Below are 19,931 nucleotides of genomic sequence, written 5' to 3'. Positions count from 1 at the left end.
CCCGCCTCCTCGCGCCGCGCTGCCCGCAAAGCATCGCCCCGCCTCCGCGGCGCGCTCCGCCGCCCGCTATTGGCTTGACGCCGCGGTCTCACTATCCTCACTCCATCGGCCGAGCCAATGGCCGGGAGGCATGGCGCTCGCCGCAGCGTGTCGCCCGATGACGGCCACCGCGCAGGCCAATCCCGGCGCCGAGGAGGCGGGCCGGAAGCCCCGGGGAGCCAATCGCGGGCCGGAGGCGCCGGCCTCGCCCTCCCGGCCCCACCCACGGGGCGGGGCTCGGCCGGCCGGGGCCGGGAGCACCTGCGCGAGGGAGTGGCGGCCGCCCGCAGTCCCCGCGCCGTCTTGCAGGTGAGCGCGCCGGGGCGCGGGTGCGAGGTGCGGGAGTCGGGCCGGGGCCTGGCAGCCTTGCTCTGGGAGGGGTGCTGGGGGTGGGGGTGGGGGGGGGTGGACTTGGCGCTGGAACTTTCGAGAGCGGGAGCACCGGGGCGGGGGATGACCCGCCGTTTCCTTCCTTAGGTCTTGGCGTCCGCGGGCCCGGGGGGCAGTTTCAGCAGCGCAGGGCCGGAGGGGCCAGGCAGCTCTTGCAAATGGGTCCGAGCAAAGAAAGGGCCCGGCCACCACTGAGGACCGGCCTCATCCCCCCCCCCCGAACCCTACGCCCCCCACCCCCCATGCACACACACACACACCCACACCCACAACCACAAACACACTCCCTAGGGTCAGGCTGCTCCCGGGGAAGCTTTCGAGCCTCCTGGTCACCTAAGAAAGGAGGAAAAGTGGAGGCAAGTCCACTCTCTCTTACCACCCTCCTTTTCTCTTTGGCTCATTTTTTTTTGGGGGGGGGAGGGGGTCCGGCTGGCAGCACTGATGCCACATTCCCGTCCCCGTTGGCGCCCTGGTGCCCAGGAGGTAAGTCCTGGCGTGCCCATGAGCGCCTCTGACTCGGGAGGGAGAGTTTTAGGGCTCAGCAGCAGAGACATGGACCGATGATGCTTCTGAGATGACTAAGGCAGCAGGTGATTCACCAAGGTGGGGATCAAGGGAGGTGGGACCCTTGGGGCATCTCGGCCTGTGGCATCCCCCAAGCTGCCAACACCTGGGAGCCATCCTCACACTTTTTGACTTGGCAGGAATTCGGAGTTGGAGGTTAAGGGCCTGGCAGCAGCTTGCTGGAGGAGCTTCAAACACCTGCGAAGGGGCTTGGCCAGGGGCATGAGGGGTGGGGGAGGCACTGGCTGAGAAGGCGAAGGGAGTGTCCCCGGGAAACTCTCCAGCCTCCGCTTCTAACTTCACTTCTCCAGGACAGGCCAGACCCACAGATCGGGAAGCGCAGCGGATCTGATTTCCAGTGCTGGAGTTACCAAAGCCAGGGGTCAGTTGCAGGGGCCTGGAAGCCAAGACCGGAGTGGGTACGGGATAGGAGAAAAGCAGGCTCATTGGCATGCCGGGAAGAGGAGCTTTGTGGCCCTCAAAACGTCTAGGACGGGTCGAGAAAACAAGCAAGAGTTTTCGTCGCGGGCACCTCCTCTCTGCTCCGGGCCCTCCTGGGCCCTCAGGCCTCTGCATTCCCCGGCCTGCCGCTCCTCTCTGGCTTCCCCACAAACGTTCTGTGAGACGCTGCTTTAGTGGAGGCCGGACCGGAGCAGGTCCCGGGGGAAGCGTTTCGAAGGAGAGAAGCAGCTACTTCCAGACCACTCAGAGGAACGGCAAAGGATGCTCCCAGGCATTGACTGGCAGGGCTGACGGGGTGCTTTTCAGAAGGGCAAGTTCAGGGCAGGGGTAAGAATCGGGAGCAGGTTGTGGTTGCTGGCGAGTAAGTGGGAGTGGTGCAAAGATGGTTCAGGAGATTTCCGTGGGAACATTTCTCCTGGGCTCCAGTCTATGTTTTGTGTGCTTGCTTGTTTGTCCTTACGATCTCATGCCCCGGTGAGGGGTGGGAGCTCCCTCTTAGCATCCTTGTAAATGATGAAGCTGCAATTCCAGGAGGCTCGCGGTCACACGTGGGAACTGCTTAGTGCTGGTTCAATTAAATGTGGTGATGACAGGGGCCGGAGCGATAGTACAGAGGTCAGCTGGCCGACCCAGGTTCGATCCCTGGCACCCTGAGCCCTTCCAGAAGTAAACGCTGAGCAGTGTTGGGTGTCCCCCACCACCACGGTGATGACCTCACGGAAAGTGGGGATTGCGGAGATTGATTTTGACACCTTGACTCACCTGAAGTGAGTGTGGGGTGGGGCTCTGCTGAGCTCTCCTGAGAAGAGTGATTGGTTCCTAGTGGATTGTAGGAGGCGGGATGAGGGATGCTTGTTCTTTAGAGTAATCGTGGTCTTACACTTGAACTTCCTCAGGGAAGAGAAGAAAGGCAAATGATCTATCAACAGGTTCAAACAGGGCAGAATGACGGTTCAGAGGCGGTGAATGAACCAGGACTTACTTCTAAGTAACTCTTGTTACTTCCACTCTGCCCCCACAGTCTGTCTCGATGGCAGACACTTTTCTTCTCTCTTTTCCTTTAGGCTCTGTGGTTTGTATTACTGTTACTGCAAGGGTGTCTTGCTTATCACCTTGCCTCCTTTCAGCACTCAGTTTTTGTACAGAGTGATCATCTCCAACTAGCACTGCAACTATCATTAACGTTGCAAGTTTTTCTATGAAGATTTTTAAAAAATAGTGTCCTTTATCCATTGTTGAGGGGGATTTGGGGGAAGGGGGTCTGATTGACTTCACACCCAGCTCTGCTTGCTCAGGGCTGATTCTTGGCTCCGTGCTCAGGGATCACTCCTGGTGGGGACCATTTGGAGTGTCACAGATTTGAACCAAGATCAGCTGCATGCAAGGAACTGCTCTACTCACTATACTATCTCTTAGCCCCCCACTGTTGTTCTTTTGGGTCTTGCTCCTGAAAGTTTTCGTGTAACTTTTCAATCATTTTCTACAAATGGAGCTGGTAAAGACATCTGATACAGGTTTTTTTTTTTTTAATTCATTTTGGCTTTAAATGAATTTATTAATGGCTGGGCCGGAGTGATAGCACAGTGGGTAGGATGTTTGTCTTGCATGCAGCCGACCTGGATTCAATTCTTCCGTCCCTCTCGGAGAGCCGGGCAGACTACGGTGAGAGTATCCCACCCGCACGGCAGAACCTGGCAAGCTCCCGGTGGCATATTTGATATGCCAAAAACAGTAACAAGTCTCACAGTGGAGACATTACTGGTGCCCGCTCGAGCAAATTGATGAACAGTGGGAGGACAGTGCTACAGTGCTGTTAATGACTGATAGTGGCAGAATCATCATAAAAGTCCTTATAACTTTGAGCTTCTTTATTGTGTTTATAAAGATATCTCTTCAGTTTTATTCAACTACAAGTCTTGCCACAGACCTGAAAGTGGGCTGCATTACTGCCTCCAGTTATTTCTGCTTATGCTTTGTCCAGTCTCAGCTTCTCCTCTCTTGCCCTCCTCATGTTCTCCCAGTCAACATGTTATGAAGGTCACCCATCATTTGATATTCTTTGATTTTCAGTTTATTTGAAATAACTTCTCCTCAGGAGGTCCTTCCATGGCTTTGTCCACATGGAAGGGATACCGCTCTCCTTCAGAGCAGGCAGGATTTCAGAAGGCAACAAACCTCTCGAGCTTCACCTTCTGAAAATTACACGTTTGAGATACGACATGGGTGCTTCTTCAGTCACTTTTTGTGTGTGTGAAAAAAATTTTTTTAAATTTTATTTTCATAAAGGTTGTTCGCATCAGTTGATTACATTCAATATTTCAACACCAGTCCCACCACCATTACACCTTCCCATCACCATTATTTCAAATTTTCCCACCACCATTCAAACCTGCCTGCCAGGGCAGATGCTAGATAATTTATTTTCTGTTGCTTATTATGAATATCATGAGAGGTCACGCTCTTCTGGAATTCTAAAATTGTAAATGGTTGGGGTCCAGAGACATCTCTGTAGGGATCTAATCCATTTTGAGAGTCATTTGGAAGTCTCTGGATCAAGGCCATTCATGCACTGAGATGACGCCCGGAGGTAGATTGTGGATGTGGCAGCCAGGACCCCAGGCCGGCAGGGAGACAGGAAGGGGTGACCCGTCGCAGCTGCTGCCATGTGGCCTGGAATCTTAGTCCCAAAATCTGAGTATCAGGGTTTGGCTTCTGGACGCTTGTGGCCATCAGGGTTTCGTCTGGAGTGGGTGTTGTTATTATTTTTTTTAATCAAAATCAAAAGATTCTTGGAATTACATTGTTCTGCTTGCTTGTTTTTCTGTTGATGTTGACAGAACCCAACGGCTGTCAGCGGAGATTTGAAAGATGGCCCTGAATGACAGCGTGGGCATTTTGAGTTCGGCATCTTTGGCTGTGGAGTACATGGACTCACTTATACCTGAGAATCCGCTACAAGAACCCTTTAAAAATGCTTGGAACTCTATGTTGAACAACTACACAAAATTCCAGATTGCAACATGGGGATCCCTCATTGTTCATGAGGCCCTTTATTTCCTCTTCTCTTTACCTGGATTTTTGTTTCAGTTTATACCTTTCATGAAGAAGTATAAAATTCAGAAGGTGAGTGTGATGAATTTGCCACGGCATACATTAATTCGTAATGTTGAATATTTTAAAGTACAGATAACTTTGTTTTGAGGTAGTCTGGATCTTTCCTATTTTATAAAAATACAACAAAGACACACAAATAATTTTAAGTTTTCTAGTAAAATGCATTAAAACGTATAAAGATACCCAGTGTTAATGAGAGTTGAACTGGAAATTAATTTTAATTCTCCATTCAGTTTAACCCAATAAACCCAAACAATTATTTCAGCAAATAATTATAATTTTAAAATGCTTACTGTAATATCCTGTGCCCTTATTCTCCATAAAAGTTTTCAAAATAATTGCACTTTACACTGATTTTAGGCCCTCTCCATTTAATCATACTTAGTGTTCAGTAGCCTGGTGATTAGTCGCAACTTTGTTAAATTGTGCTTATCGTAGATGTGGTGTTTATTTAATCTAGATTTGTAAGTTGTTATTTTTAAACAACCTGGAATGGAAAATTGCAGGGATTTATGGATATTGCTTTCTAATTCACTCCAGCAAAGTGCATGAAAATACTTGAAGACCTTGGTCAGGCCTAATTGTGCTTTTGCTAAATAAGCAGAACTCCTTAGCATTCGCTTTAATGTACGTTCCCCTCTTTTTTTTTCTTTTTGTTTACACACCTCAGGGGTTACTCCTGGCAGTACTCAGGAGGCCAAATGGGATCCTGAAAATCAAACCTGGATCGGCCATTTGCAAGGCAAATGCCTCCCCGCCTCTACTATTGCTCTGGTTCAATGCACTGCATGTTTCTGGAGAGCCTACTCTCCATGACAAGTGCTCAGACAGACACAGCCTCTTCCCAGTTTGGCTCATGGGGAAAGCAGCCAGCTTGACCCCTGTGAACACCAGTGGCTTGACCTAGTTTAAGACCGAAATCGAGATTAATTTATAATCTATCGTTGGTTAGCTCCTGAGAGTTTGTTTGTTTTTTTTTTTGTTTTGTTTTTTTGGGGGTTTTTTTTTTTTTTTTTTTTTGGCTTTTTGGGTCACACCTGGCGATGCTCAGGGGTTACTCCTGGCTCATGCACTCAGGAATTGCTCCTGGCGGTGCTCGGGGGACCATATGGGATGCTGGGAATCGAACTTGAGTCGGCCATGTTGGCTGCGTGCGAGGCAAATGCCCTGCCCACTGTGCTATCGCTCCAGCCCCGAGAATTTGCTTTTTAATTTAAAAAAAAGTATTCAAGTTTGGGGGCCACACCAAGCAGTGCTGGGGCTTTCCCCTGGCTCTGTGCTCAGCGATCACTCCTGATGGGCCTGGGGGAGACCATCTGGGGTTCTGGAGATTGAACCCAGGCGAGCCACATGCTAGGCAAGCGTCTTTTCTCTCCGACTCTCTCTCGGACTCCATCCTGAGTGTTTCTGACGCTTCCTGTTTCTGAGAAGCCTTGGTAGAAGTTGCCATGAACCTCCTTGGAGACGGTTCACACCCACTGAGTCTGCGTGTGGAGCTGCACTTTCCTCGTCCCTCGGCCTGGTAGCTCTGGCCTCTTCCAGCGCGTGAAGCAAATGCAGTAGAGCCTGGAGTCCAAAGGAAGGATGGGAGGATGTGGAGGGACACAGAATGGGCGTTGGAGGGAAGTGACCGGGTAAAGGCGAGCATGCAGTTAACCCTAAATTAGGGGGACAAAGTTCCCCGGGGCTGCTGTGAGAGGCAGAATCTGGCCGTGGCCATCACCTGTTGATTTTTCCCAGGGTTGGTTTCTTGCCAAGCTGACGTGGCGTTTTCTTTGCCTCTGCCGTTCACGCTCGGGTCACGTAGATGGTAACCTTTTCTGCGCAAGGAAGACTTGCTCAGTCAAGGTTTTATGAGTGGCTTTGAAATAAGAGGAGACAGAAACAAGGACCAGCAACTATGCAGTTGATTACAACTCTTTACGGTAGACTGACAGTGTGGGCCGGCCCTCGGGGTTACCTGTCTGTGACTTCCTTTTTTTAAAAAAAAAAATTCTTTTTCCCTAATTGAGTCATCTTGAGAAACACAGTTTTAAAGTTGTCCCTGAGGCGCAAATGCTGCCCAAGCCCATGCGGCCAAGCAAGTGTGCCTGAGCACATGTCACGTGTTTCACCCACATCTCTCCTCTTGAGGTGTGTCGTTTCATGCTTGTATGTCCAGTGCTGGGGTGTGTGGGGGGCTGTCTCCGCCCTTGGAGATGCCCAGGTTCTCTCTTGAGCACGTTACTCTCCGCTCTCTCACTGTCTCTCCCTCTTTCCCTTCAGAACCTCCAAGTAAAAAGTGAATAATTAAAAAAATTAAGTTCTGATTGAGTTTTAGTCCTGCGATGTTGCACCACCTGTCCTCTTCACCAATCTACGTTGCCCGCTCCCAGTGTCCTTGTTTCCCTCCGGTCACATCCCCATAGTCAACCTCTAGGGCAGACACCTTTCTTTTCTCTTTTCCTTTCAGGCTCCACGGTTTGCAGTACTGTTACTGAAAGGGTGTCTTGCTTATCGCTGTACCTCCTTTCAGCCCTCAGTTTGTGTCCAAAGGGATCATCCAGCTCTTATTGTCACAGTGGTCCCTTCTCTGTCCTGAGCGCTCCCCACCCATCCCACCTTTGTGGCAAGCTTCCAGCCATGGACCAGTCCTTTTGGCCCTTGTTTCTATGTCACTGGGTATTATTCACATACTATGTTATTGCTTGGTTTTATTTTTTTTTTGTTTTTTTTTTAATATCCCTCGGGATGGGGAGGGAAACTCGACCCACCCTCCTCCAAGGGGCCCTGGTGAGGACAGCCAGGGGCGGAGGCAGGAGATTCTGTGCTGTTCTCTTCCGGGAGCTGGGTTTTATAGTCTCTGGGTCTTGGCTATTGATGGGATTACACGGCGCCGGGGGCAGTTGGTGTGTGTAACGCCTACATACTGGAAGATGGGGGATCTGGGTGGAGGCGGCCCAGTCCCGATCCGAGCAGGCTTGGAGATCTACGCCCCGGGACCCGCACACGTGGATTCCTCTGCCGGTTCCTTCGTGCGTGTGGCTCATCTGAACGTGTGGAGACTGGTCTTAAGCAAGGCTGTGGCTGGAACTGGACCAGAGCCCCGGAAGCTGAAGACCTCTGGTTCCAGCCACAGCCATGCTTAAGACCAGTCTCCACACGTTCAGACGAGCCTCACACATGAAGGAATCGGCAGAGGAACCCAGGTGTGCGGGACCCGGGGCGTAGATCTCCAAGCCTGCTCGGATCGGGACTGGGCCGCCTCCACCCAGATCCCCCATCTTCCAGTATGTAGGCGTTACACCCACCAACTTCCCCCAGCGCCGTATAATCCCCTCAACGGCCAAGATCCAGAAACTATAAAACCCAGCTCCCAGAAGGGAAATCTTATTATCTAGTTCTTACTCTGGAGAACCTGGCAGGCTACCAAAAGTACCCTGCCCACACGGCAGAGTCTGGCGAACTCCCCGTGGCATATTCAGTATGCCAAAAACCAGTAACAATGATGGGTCTCATTCTCCTGACCCTGGAGGAGCCTCGAATGTGGCACTTTCTAAAATCTCAGGGCTAGGATGAAGGAGACGTTACTCGGGCCTGCTCGAGGCAATTGATGAACAACAGGATGACCATGATACAGTGAATATTCCTTGAATGAGGGAGATTCTTCTCTGTTCACCCCGTCCCTCTGGCTGATTTCACACAGCATGATACTCTCCAGGTCCGTCCACGTATAAGCAGATTTTCTGACTTCATCTTAACAGCTGCGTAGTGTTCCAGTGTGTAGATAAATGATAGTTTCTTTATCCATTGCCTTGAGCTTTCTTGATGTTAAACTGCGATTGTAAAAGTCAGATATCTGGAACTGAGCGGGAGAACTTGAGTTCCATCCGTCCTGCTTCTCTTACACCTGCCTGTGTGATCCTGGCCACGGCAGACGGCCTCTTTGGGTTTCTGCTCAGCGGAGTTCCCATAGTTGGTATACAGCAGTTGGGATATGATTTATGGAGTTTTATCTGTAGATTTCAGATTTGGTTTGGGGGCCACACCCAGCAGCCCTCAGGGCTTTCTCCCAGCTCTGTTCTCTGGGGTCACTCCTAGTGGGCTCAAGGTACTGGGTATCCAACCCAAGTTGACCACATGCAAGGCAAACACCCTACCCACTACATTAGCACTTTAGCCCAGATTTTAGATTTTTTGCTTTTTTGGGTCACACCTGGTGATGCACAGGGGTTACTCTTGGCTTATGCACTCAGGAATCACTCCTGGAGCAATAGCACAGCGGTAGGGCGTTTGCCTTGCACGCAGCCAACATGGCCGACCCGAGTTCGATTCCTCCGCCCCTCTCGGAGAGCCCGGCAAGCTACCAAGAGTATCTCGCCCGCTCGGCAGAGCCTGGCAAGCTCCCCGTGACGTATTCGATATGCCAGACACAGTAACAACAAAGTCTCCAATGGAGACGTTACTGGGCCCGCTCGAGCAAATCGACGATCAACGGGAGGGCCTTTACCTTTTACCTTTACCTTGCTTTTTTGGGTCACACCCGGTGATGCACAGGGGTTACTCTTGGCTTATGCACTCAGGAATCACTCCTGGCGGTGCTTGGGGAACCACATGGGATGCTGGGAATCGAACCCGGGTTGGCTGCATGCAAGGCAAATCCCCTGTCCGTTGTGCTGTCACTCCAGCCCCAAGATTTCTGAATTTTTAAATAAGAACATTTTAAGACAAAGCAATAACTACTATTTATTATCACAGTCTTTCTGTAAAGTCAAGTGCATTTTTTATATGAACATTTGGTACCCAAAATTGAATGATTTTGTTTTTCGTAAGACCTGCTGGGGTTCGAAGATCGCCGCAGTGTGGCTCTCCCTCCTCTTATTTTCACTTCCCTGGATTTCATCATCGGGGTTTTACGTCCTCTGAAGTTACTTAAGCTTGGAGGGTTTCCATTCTGTCCTTAAACAAGAACAGAATGAGCTTAATGCTGGGAACGAATGCTGCCATAGGGCTAAAGAGATCAGTTTACCTTTGAAATAAAGACGTCCAGGGCGGCGTATGCAGTTGCTTCAAGGAGGGGGAGAGTTGACTATGATCTTGGCTTTTCTTCTCTGAGATTCCTGGTAGGAGAAGCAAACGTTTCGGGTAAGGTGAAGACTGGGGAGTTTATTCATTGCAAAGTCCTTCCTTAGGTGTTTGAGATCATTGGAACTGAGGTACCTGCATTTGTCCGTAACCTTTCCGTCACCAATTTGATGTAATGATAGTTGGTAAGAATTGCAATTGGGAGCCTGGGGAGATCTCGGGTGTTAAGGGCACACACCTGTCATGTGTTGATGTAATGATAGTTGGTAAGAATTGCAATTGGGAGCCTGGGGAGATCTCGGGTGTTAAGGGCACACACCTGTCATGTGCCGGGCCTGAGTTTGATCCCCAGCATGGCATGGATTTCCCCGGCACCACTGACCAGGCTAAGCATGGTGACCCATGGGGGAAAACATTCAGGCAGGAAGGATCTTTCTATTAATAGCATAGAATTAAGCTCTCTACAAACAGTAGAGAAAAAGTTAGGAGTTTACTTCTGTTGTCAGGTTAACCAAAAGAGGAGAAAGATCAATACTAAATACTCTACTTTTTCTTTTTAATCCCCACAGGATAAAACGGAATCATTGGAAGGCCAGTGGAAGTGTTTCAAAGTGCTTCTCTTTAATCACTTCTGTATTCAGCTTCCTTTGATTTGTGGAACTTACCACTTCACCGAGTATTTCAGTATTCCTTACGATTGGGAAAGGATGCCAAGATGGTATGTAGATGAAGATTTGGTGTTTGTACTCAGTCGTGGCCTGTTACCCAACAAGATGTACTTAATGTTTATCTTTTCTTCATTTGGTTATTGTTTTATACTCTAAATTTCCGGTATAAGTAAATTATGTTGAAGAGGAAGTCAGTAGCTTTTTTTTTTTTAATAGCTTTCTGTTATTATTAATGTGTCTTTTTACTGGGTGGTGACTTTCTCCCATCAGAAGTTAATCTAGCCCCTTTTGTGTCAGTGTGCCTGGGCCTTTTCACTCCTGCGGGTGCATGGGCTGGCATTTAGACCCAAGGTGGGAGAGCAGCAATTTTCAACCTTTCTTCACCTGCCATCTGGTAATGTGGTTACAGGTTCACTTGATGTGTAACTGTTTTTTACATAATACAGACTCAGCATAAAAAGAAGTTTCTGTATATGTGTCCATTTGTCTATAAAGTATTTTTTTACGCATTGTACTTTTGTCCTCTTTGGTGAAGGGGAAGTGATCTGTTATTAACTTTAATTAAGTCAAGTTTATTGCTATTCCTAAAAGTGAATGGATTTTAGTATAGGAGGTGCAGGGCGCATACAAAACAGGCGTTCAGCCCATTGAGCTGTCTGCCAGGTTTGTTTGTGGGGTGGCCTCCCAAAAGCAGTGCTCAAGATCCAGAGGTCATTCCTGGCCTCAGAGTTGGCCTGGCAGTGCTGTGTGGGCTGGATGGAGAATGTCTCAAGCAGGACCCTGAGTAAAACTAATTTGCGCCCCAAAAAATATCATTTCTGCTGATGACAATATTTTTCACTTGCAGGTATTCACTCTTGGCCCGGTGTCTTGGCTGTGCAGTGATCGAGGACACCTGGCACTATTTCCTGCACCGGCTCTTACACCACAAGAGAATTTATAAATACATTCACAAAGTCCATCATGAGTTCCAAGTAGGTGCAAATTATGCTTAATGCCTTTCTTCCCTGTTAGTAGCGGTACTCAGGGGACCATATGGGATCCTGGGAATCGAACCTGGGTCGGCCACATGCAAGGCAAATGCCCTACCCGCTGTGCTATCACTCCAGCCCCTCTTAGTTATCAAGTATTTTATCAGCAGCTCTTTCTTAGAACAAATTCAGGTGCATAAGCCAAACTGTAAGTTTAAGTCAGTTGTATCATAATGCTTTCACCTGAATCCATCAAAGGTAGTTATGAAGATTTAATGAAGAACCTCTTGATAGTAGGAACATAACAGTATCTTTATTGAGAATTTCTCTAGTTTATATTAAACTATGATCATCACATAGAGGAATAATATGATTATATAAAACTATACACATAAATACATAAATCAGGATCAGTGTATTAAGGGTTGTCCGGAGAAATAGAATCAATAAGAGATAGACATAGAGGGCCCGGAACAATAGTACAGTGGGTAGAGCATTTGTCTTGCCTGTCGCTGACCCAGGTTCCATCTGCAGCACCCCAAATGGTCCTCAGGAGCACCGCCAGGAATCATTCCCTGAGCACTGCTGAGTATGGCCCAAAATGAGGGGTGTGGTGGGGGGGGGGTGATTGATTTTAAGGAATTGATCCATGGTTGTGGAGACTGCTGCATTTGGAAGTGGTAAGTCACATCACAAGCTGGAAAATAAGGTGTGAGTTAGTGTTACAGTCTTGAGATTGGGCCCCATTGGGCTGCAGGTGGAAAACTCTGACAGAGTTTCCATATTGCAGGCTTGTGAATCCCTCTTCCGGGGAAACTCAGAATCTGCCTAAAAGACCTCCCCCAGCTGATTGGATGGAATGCCCCAGCATTTCAGAGGGCCAGAGTCTGCTGTTTCAAGTTTGGCGGAGGGGGTGAGGGGAGTGCATATTTTCGGGCTACATCCAGCAGCTCTCGGGGATTATTCCTAGCCTGTGCTCAGGGATCATTCTTGCTCTTGGAGGAACCATCTGTGATGCCAAACTTCGGAGTAAACTTCGGTCAGCCACATGTAAGGCAAGTGCCTGTCCAGTCCCCAGATCTGCTGTTGAGACGCTAGTGAGATCTAAAACAAAAACACAGCAACAACAAAAACGCGATGGATATTTTAACTGTGTGATCAGACACCAGAGCTCAATTGTCGCATAGTTGGGCAGGAGCAATAGGACAGTGGGAAGGGCGTTTGCCTTGCACATAGCTGACCTGGGTTCGATCCCCAGCATGCTATATATTCCCCCAAGCATCACCAGGAGCGATTCCTGAGCCAGGAGTAAACCCTGAGCATCGCTGGTTGTGACCCAAAGAGCCAAATATATATATTATTTTTTTATACACACATTTATATATATATATATATATAAATTTTCACATAGAATGAACCAGAACAATAAGAGAAGGACTGCTCTCTCTCTGTCTCAGGCTCCGTTTGGAATGGAAGCGGAATACGCACACCCTCTGGAAACGCTCATTCTCGGGACAGGCTTTTTCATCGGGATCGTGCTTTTATGTGATCATGTCATTTTGCTTTGGGCGTGGGTGACTCTTCGTTTGCTAGAAACCATTGATGTCCACAGGTAAGTGGCCGTTTCTCTTCAGGGACATCTCTTCTCATGGCCATGAGATGACTCGTATGTGGATTCATAGGAGAGATTCATTGGGGGTCTGGCGGGGAGTGCCAGTGACGAGCCCAGTGTTCCCGCAGCCGAGCACATACTTTTCCTACTGAACTAACCCCCAGGCTTGAATTCTGTTACGCAAACAAGAGCGTGTCATTATTGGGCAAAAAAGAATTTGGGGTTTGGAGTGGGCGTTGGGGCTTTCCTGGCTGCGTTCAGGGCTTGCACCTGACTCTGTGCTAAGGGATCGCTCCTGGCAGGGTTTGGGGGACTCAGTTGCCATGCCAGGGATTGCAACTGGAGTCAGCCTCATGCAGGCAAGTGCCTTGAGCCCTGTGCTGTCTCCCCGGCCTGAATTCCTATTTGGGGAAATACCCTGAGACATTCAGCCTTCACCAGCTAGCACTCTGCCCACTCTCTGCTGCCCAGGTCTGCTGCAGGCCCTGCTTGAACATGTACCTAAGTTACAGGTTCCCTTTCTGTGGATGGAAATTATTTTCTGTTTTCATGACTTTTTATAATATTTTCATTATTTCATATTTTCATTATTTGAAATTTATTTTAGAGTCATTTCATTTAGATCTGGGACCAACTACTGTACTGGTGCGAAAAGAACGTCAAATTCTAAGAATTATGCTGAAAGCACTAACGTAGCAAAATGAATGTGTCTTGTTCTAGCAGAGGATGTTCTGTGGGTCATTTATAGGCGATGTCTCTCAGTGTTTATCCTCGTCGTTCTTTTCTCCCTCTGCCCCTCCCAGCCTTCTGAAGGAAGAGAGGAATTGGGCTTCTATGAGCTATTATAATTATCAATGTCAGATTTTAGATTTGTAGTTAATTCTAAAGGAAGGAGGCAGGAGTGATAATACAGTGGGTAAGGTGCTTGCCTTGCATGCAACCAACTCAGGTATAATTGCCGGCACCACATATGGTCCCCTGAACCCCTCCCAAGCAGAGCCAGGAGAATAAGCCCTGAGCACCACCAGTGTGCCCACCCCCAAACCAAAAGTAAATAATTAAAGGAAGATACTCTAAAATTTGACCTCACAGAAATCTTGTATGCCTGCCCCAGACAATAGGAGGCACACTGGCTTGACCTGTAATCTCGATGACATAGTTCCACCTTGCCACTTCCTGAGAAAGTCAAGGCAGGTACAACACAACAGTTTTCCCATCTTGGAACTAATTCCATAAGACCTTTTCTCATTGCTCAAAGAATGTTACCGATTTGGGGAAGAGAACTCTCAAACAGCAGGGAAAAACAGGAAATTGATGTTGAAAGATCATTTACTCTAAACTCTTACCTTGCATCCTCTGATAGAATTTCCTATATAAATCTTTTCCAAAATTTAATATCTTGTTTAAAAATTTGGAGGGAACGAGGATTGAAGACATAGGTAGGTCAGCCACTTGGTTTGCATGCGGCCACCCAGGTTGGATCCCCAGCATCCCATATGGTCCCCAAACCCCACCAGGAGTAATTTCTGGAGTGCAAAGTCAAAAGTAAACCCTGAGCATTGCCAGAGTAAGTCCCATACCAAAACAAACGAAAAAAAAAAATTTTTTTGTTTAAAAATTTGAGGGACTATGATTTATAATACAGTTCTTGATAGAGTTTCATGCGTACAACTTTCCCAATCTTCCATGCCACCCGAATGTCCTTGCCTTCCATCATTGTCCCCCTGAGACCACCCCCCAAGAATATGCACCGTTTTCTGTAAGTTTTTATCAGTGTGTCAGAAATAAAGAGATTGAGGTGAAGGGGGAAGTTTGAACTCGTTAATGAACCCATGATGAGCCGTGGAGAAGTCACCATTTGCGGTGTATTCATTTGCTTAATAATTGTTAACTCTCATTTTTATTTCAGTGGTTATGATATTCCCCTCAACCCGTTACATCTCATCCCTTTCTATGCCGGTGCCCGGCATCATGATTTTCACCACATGAACTTCATTGGAAACTATGCTTCAACGTTTACCTGGTGGGATCGACTTTTCGGGACCGACTCTCAGTATCTTGCCTACTACGAAAAGGTGAAGAAGTCGGAGAAAAAAACAGAATGATATCTCAGAGGCGAAACCAACCTGGACACACACCTTTTCCTGACTCAGCACTAGTAGCGAGGTTGCTTCTGGGGACCAGAAATAAAATGTCTTGGCTGCTAAGTGATAAAAAGAAATTAACCCTTTTATTCTCTTCAAGTGGGAACTTTTTCTCCTTTACACACAAATCCTGTATGTGTAGAAAGAAGGAAATATTTATTAAGTCTGACTTTTTCATAAAGAATTTTTGTAAAGATCATGTTTCTAACCTTACAGAGAGGTTTTAAGTAATGGAAGAAGTATTAATCTATGACTTTGCTCCAGTGATAAAAATACCTTAAGCCTAGAGTTGAAGTGGATTTTTATGTCTTTTAAGTACAGATTGGTCACAAATTCTTAAAAATCGTGGTGACTTCGTACTGAGCTTTAAGTGTTTTTTTAGAATCTGCGTAAAGATAAAGTATCAGTATCAGCTGATCTGGAGAGGGAATCAGGAATAGCCAATGGCCAGAACTCCACTCTTGCTTCGAACTGACCAATGTGAGTGGTTTCCTTTCTTTGAGAAGCCCTTATTTTCACTGTAGTGGCACCTATGAGTTAATGCATTCTGAATTAGTGTACGTGATGTGTTTTAGTCTCGAGGTTTTCAGGTAATTAGAATTTTTTTTTTTTAAATTGGGCCTTATTTCTGCGATGGACCATTTCATTTTTGCCTATCACGTTTTCACAAACTAAAGCTGTACCTTGGAACTTTGTAAACTGAACTTGCTGTCTTTGCACTTTGAGCTATTGAAATAAATGTGATTTTTTTGGTCTAATTATCAAGTTTCCGGTTTTGAACATTAACTGTCTCACCTTTTATTCTGATTAAAAAAAGTGACAAAAATCCTTATATTGTTGAGCTTTACAATAAAAGGACAAATTATTTTTAAGTGCTGCTTTTGCTAAAATAAACTTTTTTTTGGCAGTTTCAGTGTGTATTTATCAGGTTCTCTATTGCAGGACATTCCATTAACTAAAGTGAAGGGTACTGAAGCAGCTCTTTGCTGTACTTAGAAAGTTGTTCGTCCAAATGAAAAAATAAAACATTTTTGCAGTGCTCAGCACCCTCCAGGGCCACTCCTGGCGATTCCAGCCAACCCCTCGATGGTAGAGAGGGCCTAGTAGTGTGGTATCGCTCAGACCCAGTGGGAATGGAAGTCATCAGGGCTAAATTTAGGGGTGCTTGGGCAGTCCATACAGTGAATTAGAGATAAATTAGTGAATTAGTGGGGCTGGAGCGATAGCACAGCGGTAGGGCGTTCGCCTTACAAGCGGCCAACATGCCTGACCCGAGTTCGATTCCTCCGCCCCTCTTGGAGAGCCCGGCCAGCTACCGAGAGTATCTCGCCTGCACGACAGAGCCTGGCAAGCTCCCCATGATGTATTCGATATGCCAGACACAGTAACAACAAAGTCTCCAATGGAGACGTTACTGGGCCCGCTCGAGCAGATCGGCGATCAGCGGGAGGGCCTTTACCTTTACCTTTAGTGAATCAGTGACTCCCTCTCAGTACTAAGAGAAACAGTGACACCTAGTGTTGGAAGTGATGCTGAACAATATTCTCATTCACTCTCTTAGAAGTTTAGCTTTTATCGAAACCTTCGGTGTACCCCGAATGGTAGTTCAGGCTTTTAAGACGGGAACTTTCTGTGTCTGAGGTAAATGGTATTTTCTCCATTTCTTGGCTTGGCAAGGAAAAGTTGAGATGAAATTACTCCACCAGAGGGCTAATCTCGGTTTTAGGAACCACGCTTGTGGCTGCAAGGCACATGTAGACTTGTATCTGCATAAAACTGCATAAAACGCCCAGGGAGGGGCTAGAGCAATACCACAGCGGGTAGGGCGTTTGCCTTGCACGCGGCCGACCCGGGTTCGATTCCCAGCATCCCATATGGTCCCATGAGCACCGCCAGGAGTAGTTCCTGAGTGCAGAGCCAGGAGTAACCCTGTGTATCGCCCGGTGTGACCCAAAAAGCAAAAACAAAACAAAAAACCTCCCAGGGAGTAGTTTTCCAAATCTTGATCAGAGTGAAAAACAGCTGTGATTCTACTAGATAAAATAATGAGAGATTTGTTTAATGGATGATCTGTTCTAGATATTAAGTAATTTGGGGAGCTAGAAATGTCGCTTAGAGCTAGAACACTCGGGGCTTGGAGCAATATCACAGCGGGTAGGGTGTTTGCCTTGCACACGGCTGACCCGGGTTTGATTCCCAGCATCCCATATGGTCCCCTGAGCACCGCCAAAGGTAATTCCTGCGTGCAGAGCCAGGAGTAACCCCTGTGCATCGCCGGGTATGACCCCAAAAAAGAGGTAGAACACTTGCTTTGTATGGGTGAGTCCTTTTCAATCCTAGGCACCGCCAAAAAAAAAAAAAATCTGGAAACTTCACCATTACAACAACAATTAGAGTATGCTTAGGACTATAAGATGATGCACATAATTGGGCTTTCTACTTATTATGGGTAAAGACATTTAGACCTTTGGGAAAATTTGGGTCTATGGCAGATAACGAGAACAGCAACCCAGTTACTAATTCTTATGCTCTTATACAAAAGCCTGGTCTATTAAATTCAATATTCCAGTTCCATAAGCCTGTTCTGAAGGAAATCTCACTGAACTTTTTTACGAGTGTTGTATGTTCTAAATTTTGTTTCTAGTTCACAAAGGGGAGATTCAGACAATCTTGACAAAAGAGTGACTTGCAAAGAAATCTCCAGGAGGTGATGAGCTGACATTTTCTGTGGGAGATGATGGAGGGAGGTGTGGGCGTTGGGCCACACCCAGTGGTGCTCAGGGGCTGGGTGTGGCTCCATGCCACACCCTGGTGGTGCTGGAGTGGCCAGGCAGTGCCCAGGATCGAATCCAGGCCTCCTGTATGCAAAGCTTGCCCTCAGCTCATTGAGCTCACTTTGGCACTGACATTCTTTTTTTTAATTATTATTTTTGTTTTTATTAGTGAAACACCATGAGGTACAGTTGTAGACTTACAAATTTTTGTGTTTCAGTTACACAATGATCGAGTACCCATCCCTTCACCAGTGCCCATTCTCCACCACCACTGATCCCAGAATCCCTCCCACCCCCCACCCCCCTCACCCTACCCTGCCTCTGTGGCAGGCCATTCCCTTTTGTTCTCTCCTTTTGGGTGTTGTGGTTTGCAAAAGAGGCAACGGGTGGCAATCATGTTCGGTCTATAGTCTACTTTCAGCATGCATCTCCCATCCTGGCGGATCTTCCCAACACTCTTTATTTGGTGCTCCCTTCTCTATCTGAGCTGCCTTTACCCCGAGAACGTGGCACTGACATTCTTAATAAACCAGAGGACTCCAGTAAAAGCACTTCAGGCCACAAGCTTCGAGGCTTCTTGAATGCTGAATGCTGGGAGGATTGAGAGACTGAAATCTATAAAAGGCTCTTGAACGCAACAGAGAGAAAAGCGGCTGGAGCCAGTGTACAGCAGGGAGGGCGTTTGCACTGCAAGTGGCCGGCCGGCCGGGAATAAATCCCTGAGCCGGGAGTAAGCCTTGAGCACCACCAGGTGTGGTCCCAAAGCGAACCAAAACAATGAGAAGAGAATCAGTAAAAGTTGGCACAGAAGCAGGAGCAGCATTTGCTGTGCCAGTCTTGAGGGTAAACCCAGGGCACCTGTGAACAGGCTGTGGGCAAGGAGCCAGGACGCAAGGCAGCCTTTGCCTGTATGCAGCTCTGCATTTGATCTCTTGTACCATGGTCTGGTTGCTGACTGTGGCCACTGCAATAACAACCACAAAAATTAGAGCGAGCCGGGGCAGGAGAGATAGCTCAACTTGGGAGCGCAGGCTTTGCGTGCTGGAGGCTTGCGTGGCACCACTTGGTCTTCACCCGCCCACCTGGGCGTATCAGGTGCTACCCCTGAGCAGGCTGAGATGAGCGCCAGAGCACCCCCAGGAACAGCTGCTCACAGGGACATAAACCAATATCCGGGCTGCTGCAGGGAAGGGCCTGGGAAGCTGAGCCACGCTGCTGATCACTGATTTTCCATTGGCAAAGTCTTCTCCCCTCGTCTTCTAAGCCTGTTTCTTCTAGGAAAAAGTACACACACACACACACACACACACACACAACACACACGCACACACACCCTTCTGGAAAGTTCTGATGCCATTTCACCATTACGATTTCATGGCTGCCTGAGAGAAGTTGCTGAGAGAAGTCAGTCACTGAGAGAAGCCACAAGGGGGTGGCTTCTTTTTTATGACAAAAGCAAGAAAGTTCAGGTAGCGCAGGAGAGCTTCGCAGCTGCCGGCACACAGCCGCACCCTTCCAGCTCTCCCTGCTACGGACTCTGACCTGGCCAGATGAGTTCATAGTGGGACTAGGCCACACGCATAGGGTCTCGCACGATGCCACACATGTGTTCTGCCAGTGAGCCACATCCCCTGCCCTTATGTGGTATGAGTTGGTAGGTTATTGCCGAGGGGTGCCTGGGAGTGCAGAAAATTGTTTCCGTCAAGGTCAGTGACTGTCCTTCCACTCATGTCCCCACTTGGCAGCTTGGGAAAGGTTCCTGATAGCGAGGGGACGCGCAGTCTTGTCTCCTAGGGAGTTTGGAAGGATTACGTTCCCGTTAGTTTAGTGTGCAATAAATGTTAACTTAAATATCCTTCTGTGCTGGAGCAATAGCACAGCGGGTAGGGTGTTTGCCTTGCGTGCTTTGATCCCCAGCATCCCATATGGATCCCTGTGCACTGCCAAGAGTAATTCCTGATTACAAAGCCAGGAATAACCCGAGTATTGCCAGTTGTGCCCCCAAAAGAGCCAACAAATAAAAATAAAATATCCTTCCTCAGAGAGAGAGAAGTCAAAGTGTCTGCCCTAGAGGCAGGTGAGAGTGGGGACATTGATGGTGGGAAGAGCATTGGGACATTGTATGATTG

General features: G+C 47.8%; 1 protein-coding gene across 1 annotated transcript; it reads left to right on the top strand.

Moving 5' to 3' along the window:
- Positions 1 to 4,292: 4,292 nt before the first annotated feature.
- MSMO1 (methylsterol monooxygenase 1) lies at positions 4,293 to 15,637 on the top strand. The gene is made up of 5 exons (XM_056114067.1): positions 4,293 to 4,578; positions 10,203 to 10,351; positions 11,149 to 11,275; positions 12,730 to 12,884; positions 14,794 to 15,637. The coding sequence occupies exons 1-5, from the start codon at positions 4,324 to 4,326 to the stop codon at positions 14,987 to 14,989; spliced, it is 882 nt and encodes a 293-aa protein (XP_055970042.1). The 5' UTR covers positions 4,293 to 4,323; the 3' UTR covers positions 14,990 to 15,637.
- Positions 15,638 to 19,931: the final 4,294 nt, after the last annotated feature.

The sequence above is a fragment of the Sorex fumeus genome, unplaced genomic scaffold (assembly GCF_029834395.1).
Source record: "Sorex fumeus unplaced genomic scaffold, SorFum_2.1 ptg000024l, whole genome shotgun sequence".
Taxonomy (NCBI): Eukaryota; Metazoa; Chordata; class Mammalia; order Eulipotyphla; family Soricidae; genus Sorex; species Sorex fumeus.
The sequence above is the reverse complement of the archived record's forward strand: the minus strand, read 5'-3'. Positions and strand labels throughout refer to the sequence as shown.